Source organism: Electrophorus electricus, chromosome 6 (assembly GCF_013358815.1).
Source record: "Electrophorus electricus isolate fEleEle1 chromosome 6, fEleEle1.pri, whole genome shotgun sequence".
Lineage (NCBI taxonomy): Eukaryota > Metazoa > Chordata > Actinopteri > Gymnotiformes > Gymnotidae > Electrophorus > Electrophorus electricus.
Window position 1 is genome coordinate 9,400,799 of NC_049540.1, and position 6,689 is coordinate 9,407,487.

Genomic DNA, 6,689 nt, shown 5'->3' on the forward strand with positions numbered 1-6,689 from the left:
TGGTTTTCACTGTGAAGTCTGGGCATATAGGCCAGGTAAGATTCTCAGACTGAGAGGGAAAACATCTCAGTTTCTGTGTATAAGTGAATATATTTTTTTTTATTCATTGGTTGTGTTCTCCCATTTTTGCCTATGTGTGTTATTGTTGTGTCTTCATGCAGGCCTTAAATGAGGCCTTACCTCCAGCACCATCTTAATTAAACTTTCTTTCATTAAAGTAGCTCTGTTCTTATTAGCCACTCATAATTGATTTAATTTGTCTCTCCTCAAGTAGCGGCTCTGACCTCTACTTAGTTAATGAATTAATTGATCTGCCACCAATGTATTTTTGGTTGGTAAGAGGATTTTGACATCTTTCCCCTTAATCTTTTGCTCTCTGCCCACTGAAGGATTGCATTTGCGAGACCCATGACATTTGTAAATGCCTCTTCACCCCACATTTGATTTTAAAAGCTCAAATCATGCATTATCACAGCCAGCAGGCTTTCAAATGACAATATAACAAGTTCCAGTTGTTAATATGCACAATATATTGCGCTACCATGACTTCTATTGATTCCAAATGTGGTTTTATAAAATGTGATTTTATAAACAGGTGTTATACAATACCACTATGACAATTATTTTCATCAATGAATGACTGAACATCAAAAATTGGTTATGAAGTGAGTCACAACTTGCACCAAACTCCACAGTTTGATTCTGGAGAATGGCATATTGTGTTTTAACCTGTGCTGTAAATAATATGCGCAAACGGTGGAATAGTGGTACTAGTGAGATCTGGCCAAACGTTTACTATTTCACACATCCCGAAGAACCTTGCTATGGTGGAACGAAGGCAGGTTAGAATGGTACAATAATAATTGAGACATGCTTCCCTCTAGTGGTCATATCTGAAAAGTTCAGATAATCACAGAATTACTCTAATATACTTTGTGAAAACAATGTATCTTGGAAAACCTTTATTTCATCGATAAATTGAAATTTTAACAACAGAAATACATTAATAGGATTCAATACAGCAGACATAAAACTCTCTGGTATATACTAATGAATAATGTAATATCTAGTAACACCTATATTTGGTGCCTTTACATGAGAGAGAGAGAGAGAGAGAGAGAGAGAGAGAGAGAGAGAGAGAGAGAGAGAGAGAGAGAGAGAGAGAGAGAGAGAGAGATTCAAAATTGTAGTAAAGTTCACAGATTTTCACAGAGACAATGTTTTGGACAGAGGTCCTTCATCAGCTCTGGAGACTGTGTACTTTTCTACAATTTTGAATATCTCTACATCTCTTACTACAGTACACTGTAGTTACTGCATTTACTCACCTAGAATCTTCTTCATATATATATATATATATATATATATATATATATATATATATATATATATATATATATATCATAGTCTATTAAATAAAGACAGTTTTGTGCAACCATTTCCTCAAATAACTGAGGCCATCATCCATAAACTTGTGAAAAAGCTTTCTGGCACAGAGTAAGTATGCTGTTAAGGGTAAACTATACTCCATTTTCCCTCAAATTCTGGGACTAGAACTGCCATCAGTCCTGGCTGGCACTCAAATTATTACACCCTTGATTAAATTAGTAAAAGCAATCACAATCTTCAAGCAAGTTAATGGAGAGAATTTATTTACCTGCATGACAGTTTGATGCATTTTTGATGAAGTATAATAAGGTTTGTTTTTCTGATTTTGCATAACATATCCTTAAATCCTGTGCAAAGTGATCAGCCAGCCCATTAACGACCATAATGAAGCCTTTTTAAGAAGGCCTGTTTATGATGGATCTAGCAGGAGTGAGCTCTCTCCCCACACTGTCTGGGCAGCTGACAAACACGCAGGATGCAATCTCGCAGTCTTGCCATAAATCTGCTAACTGCAGCCCGGCGTGTTAGAGGAGTTAGACAGAGGTGAAAGGAAGTTTACAAGGACCCCCCATGCTCCCCCCCACACACTGTTCCTGAGAGTTAAGACACTGTGGGCGTGCCATCTTGGATTTGTGAAGATATTAACATGCAGAGCTAAAAATCACAAAGATCATGTCTTTACAGTGTTATTACCACAGAGACACCCACATTGGCGTCAGCTTTTAGCACAGGCAGTTTATCAAAAAGGTTTATAGAAAGTGCCATTTATGGTCATTTGCCAGTCTTGACTGACCTGAGAGGAACTCCTGGAGTCAGATTTAATTATATTGTGAAGTTCAAACAAACTATATGTATAAATGCTCTTGTAATAACAGTGTAGTAACATCAGCTGAACAATTGTGGGCTTTGCTCCTTCACTAGGTTACAAATAAACAATGGAGAGAGTGAAGGCATGTGAAATTAGGAGACATTAAGTCCCAATGTAGAGCCTTTTAGAGAATCTTCTTGTAGGGAATCTTTCCTTAATCTGTTATGTGGGTTCTGTAAAATATTGTGGATTATTTTTTTAGATTCACCATAGTCAAACAGAAGAAACCTGTGTGTTGCATTTTAAACGTTTTTGCGAGCTACAAAAGTGTTTTGTTAAGATGGCTATGTCTTCTAGCCCTTAGGAATATGTTTTCAGACATGCCAGTGACTCATTCCTGAGAACAGCATTGCTGTTTTCTCGATTGTCCTCTTTAACACAAATGTAATAGCACATCTCTAAAACTGCTACATAGTTATTAAAAGAGCCAGGTTTATTAGAACAAGTGCAAAATATGCAGCACATGTGATCCTCAGAACTGAGTTTGGGACCCACTGATTTTTCGCGCTTGTTCTTGAACCTTTAAATCGTTGCACTGTTGTCATGACAACCAGTGATTGCCGTGTTTTACGACGAAACGTATTTTGTTCCTCTTGTTGAAACGCTAAAATCCGGCTAGCTAATCATTGTCTTTGTGCTTATCGTTTACGTTTGAAAACGTTACTGAAATTTAAAACTTCTTACTGTCTTACTGTATACGATCAAGTTGTCTGAGACAGAGTAAATTAGTCTGAATCCGCATATTCGTTTACACAAGGTACGTGTATATTTCTCCGTTGGGTTGAGCTGTGGCTGAATGCTAAACCGTGCTAGCTGGGCTAGCTAACCAAGCTGTATAGCTAGTTCACTGGCTAACGTTATGTGACAGTGCAGGCAAATTAGCATGGTAACAAAAACCTTGGCGCAGTGTAATCTACCTATAAAACCGGGTGTTTTCTGATCACTAGTGCTAGCTAGCTAGCTTGATGCTTTGTTAATTTGTTTTTTCGAAAGTCTTTCATTGTACTGAACATATCCGCTCCCAACTTTTTCGATGTGCTAACCCAGCTGTTGTGACAGACATATAAACCAGATGAATTAGCTATGTTAGCTGGATACGCAGTTAGCACTTACAACAGCAAAATGTTAAAACATACAGTGCAGTTAGCGAGATCAATACAGAACAAATCTGAAACCGAGACACACAGTCGAAGCCACAGATCAGTAAACCTTCTTAAAGCCCATTTTGTTCTTAATCAACATCACGAACTGACACTTTTATGTAACTATATGCTGCATGTGATTGCTGGTAAAAGTGAATTGCTTTTAGAAATCCTTTGTTTTGTCTGTAGATTCAGGAGACGCCAGCGGTCAGAGTCATGCAGTCGACCTGAGCCCTGCAGGTGTTTACCCCAGCAACTCACAGGGTCTCCACGCTTACAGGACGTTCCTCTTGCACTGTAATGACTAAAGCAACCCATGAGGCATTGGAAGAGTCCTGCCAGTGGGCCTTCCTGAAGCCAGGGGATCGCCTAGCCCACTCATGCCTGTGATCCCCATCCCGCGCCGGGTGCGCTCCTTCCATGGCCCCCACACCACCTGCATGCATTCGGCCTGCGGCCCCGCCCGCGCGTCTCAGCTGGTGCGCACCAAGTACAACAACTTTGACCTCTACCTGAAGTCCCGCTGGATATACAGCTTCGTCCGCTTCCTCCTCTACTTCGGCTGCAGCCTGTTCACCTCTCTCCTGTGGGTGGCGCTCTCTGCACTGCTGTGCCTGCAGTACGTCTGCGTGCGGGTCTTCTTGCGCCTCCAGTACAAGCTGTCGGTTATTCTGCTGCTGCTGGGCCACAGGAGGCTGGACTTTGGCGTCCTGAATGAGATCTTCATATACTGCATGCATGTCACCATGTTCCTGGTGGGAGGCCTGGGTTGGTGCTTCATGGTCTTTGTGGACATGTAAGCATCGCTCGGGACAGACAGTCTTCACGTTTGGGGCATCACGGATCTCGGGGATCTGTCTGGCTCTTCTCCATGTTCCATCTGTTTTGCTGTGTTCATAGACACGGCTGTGTGAAGGCCAGGCACAACCGGGCCATGCTGAACTTATTTAATCATTTCAGGACCAACTCAAAAGAGCTGATGAGACCCAGCTCAGTTGTGTCAGAACACACCTTGCAAGCACTGATTCAATGTGATCAGTCTAAATGTTACATTTTAGATGTAAGTGTTTAATATTTAGGCTACATTCTCTATGTTTTAAGAATAGGCTAGTAAAAACGCATGGTAGCTTTATAACTTAAGTGGAGAAAGTATCATGCGTCGTCTTGAGCATGTGTCATCAGTCACAACAAAATGATGTCCTTTTGTTGGTTTGTGTCAGTGTGTCAAACTGCCATGTAACATGGAATCATCATGCGATCTAGATTAAAGCTGGATTTTAGTAAGGTGTTTGTAACATTTCCCACCCTGCCCTTCATTCCAGTCTAATATAGAGCGATCCATTTGGCCTCTTTTCTCTTTACTCAGGCCTGTTCTTTTGATGCCAAGTAGACCAAGTGTCTGATGCCCCATGTTCTGCTGTGCCGTGTTGGGGCTCCAGCTTGACGTGAGAGTGAAATGCGTTTGCTTTGCACAGTCTGCTATTGTTCGAGCGCTTACTTGACCGAGCGCCCTCTTTTGTTTTGAAAATGAAGCCAGAGTGACTTCGGGGCTTTGTGCACGTGTCAAATCTAACAGGTTTAGCATCTAATAAGTTAGTGTTAATATGACATAGCTCTTTGGTCAAATGTCTGTGCCCTGAGGACAGCGTAATTCGTGTAGTGGGAATGGCCAGATTTTTGTGTGTTTGTGGTGACATGGTTTCATGTACATAATAGGAAATCCAAAAAATGATCAGAGCCCTCTCAAGAACAGCAGTGTTTTCAGTTTAACAGATCTGAAGTTTATGACCATCTGGGTTTTTTGCTTATGTGATTTTTGCATTTATAAATTTGGTTTATATCATATAATATAGTCTAGCTCTCAGCTACTTCCAGCCAGTGTACATTCTTGTTTGTCTTCGCTGTTAGGCCAGGCAATTAACTTTGACTACAGACAATGAAAAGGAAACACGGGGTCTAATGACCTTAAAGTTTTATTTCAGATAAATGCATGATATTAAGATAAAGATGTTAAGATCAGTCAAAAATAGTTTGCAATCCACACAAACCTAAACAAATATAATTATGTTATTGTGTTGGAAATGTATCACTACATTAACCTGTTTATAACAAAGATGTTTCAAAACCTGCACTTTGTAAGACAAAATCACATACAGTATACATTTACAAAGTGTAATACTGTATGTGATTTTGAATGATACTCAAAATACAAGCTCAGAAATAGAAAGAATCTTTCCTTTGTAAATTAGACTACAAAATAATCCAGGTATGACTTTTATGTAGAGCGCATGAAAGCACCATTGAAGAAATACCATATCTACCAATATGACAAACTACAAAGTAACCTCAAAAGTATGCAGTACTGTGTGTTCAGATTTGCTGATTTAAACAGCAGGCACAAAACACTATCCCTTTGATAAAGGAATGTTCCAGAGAACTGAGTCTGTCGGGAAGCAGCTCCAGTCCACTTTTTAATAACTTAAATATTCTAAACTGACAGGAACTTGTGTTAAACTCATTTTGTTTAATCATACCTCCCATTTTCACTTCAACTTTTAGCAGTCAAAACTACTAAGTTATTATAAATTATTAAGATAGTATTTGAAAATGAGTTTGATGCTTCACATCCAAACTTTTGTTCTGAGTGTTGGGGTTCACAGTCGGAACGTCTGAACTTGTGATCTGAGTGTTGGGGTTGACGTTCTGAACGTCTGAAGTTGTGTTCTGAGTGTGCTGGTGTTAACATTGAACATGCTACTCCGTGAGTCATTTGGCTCAACTCTTAGACTTCACTTTCTGCCTAAAGTCCCTCATAAAGTAACTCTTCACCCAGCTCTTGTCTAGATTTAAGAGTAGCACAAAAGAACTCACGTACCTCTAATTTAGACTCTATTTATGGCAAGCACTAAATCACATTGTTTCAAAAATGTACATGACATCAATTAAAAACGGCTGAAACAGGAAGCAGGTTGTTTGAAGCACGCGGTTTTTCAAGGAATGACTAAGAAGCTAGTAGCCGAAAAGGCCTAAAACTGGGACCCCAGTCTGAACGCGAAGCTAGAACAGCTCCTGCTCTTCTCTATATAAACTCAGAAGCTACTGTAGTCTGAGACGGGCCGAGAATGCATGAGATCGGTGTGAAACTTTTGGCGCTGAACAGAAAGAGTAGCGGTCCAGACCGCGCGGAGTTTATTCTTGAGATCCGAGAGTCCGTAGCCTGGCGTGGGACGCGCCACACAGCCAGCCTGTGTCTTTAAAAAACACTCCCTAAACGATTTAAGAATGATGTC

The 6,689-nt window shown here is 40.2% G+C and overlaps 1 protein-coding gene across 1 annotated transcript; it reads left to right on the forward strand.

The window, feature by feature from the left end:
* Positions 1-2,815: 2,815 nt before the first annotated feature.
* Positions 2,816-4,752, forward strand: LOC113587001 (transmembrane protein 250). Its single transcript, XM_027025472.2, has 2 exons — positions 2,816-3,014; positions 3,589-4,752. Exon 2 carries the CDS (start codon positions 3,780-3,782, stop codon positions 4,197-4,199), a length of 420 nt encoding a protein of 139 aa, XP_026881273.1. The 5' UTR covers positions 2,816-3,014; positions 3,589-3,779; the 3' UTR covers positions 4,200-4,752.
* Positions 4,753-6,689: the final 1,937 nt, after the last annotated feature.

Excerpts from the sequence above, each read along its gene's own strand:
- LOC113587001 (XM_027025472.2), top strand. The coding sequence starts at position 3,780 with ATGCCTGTGATCCCCATCCCGCGCCGGGTGCGCTCCTTCCATGGCCCC.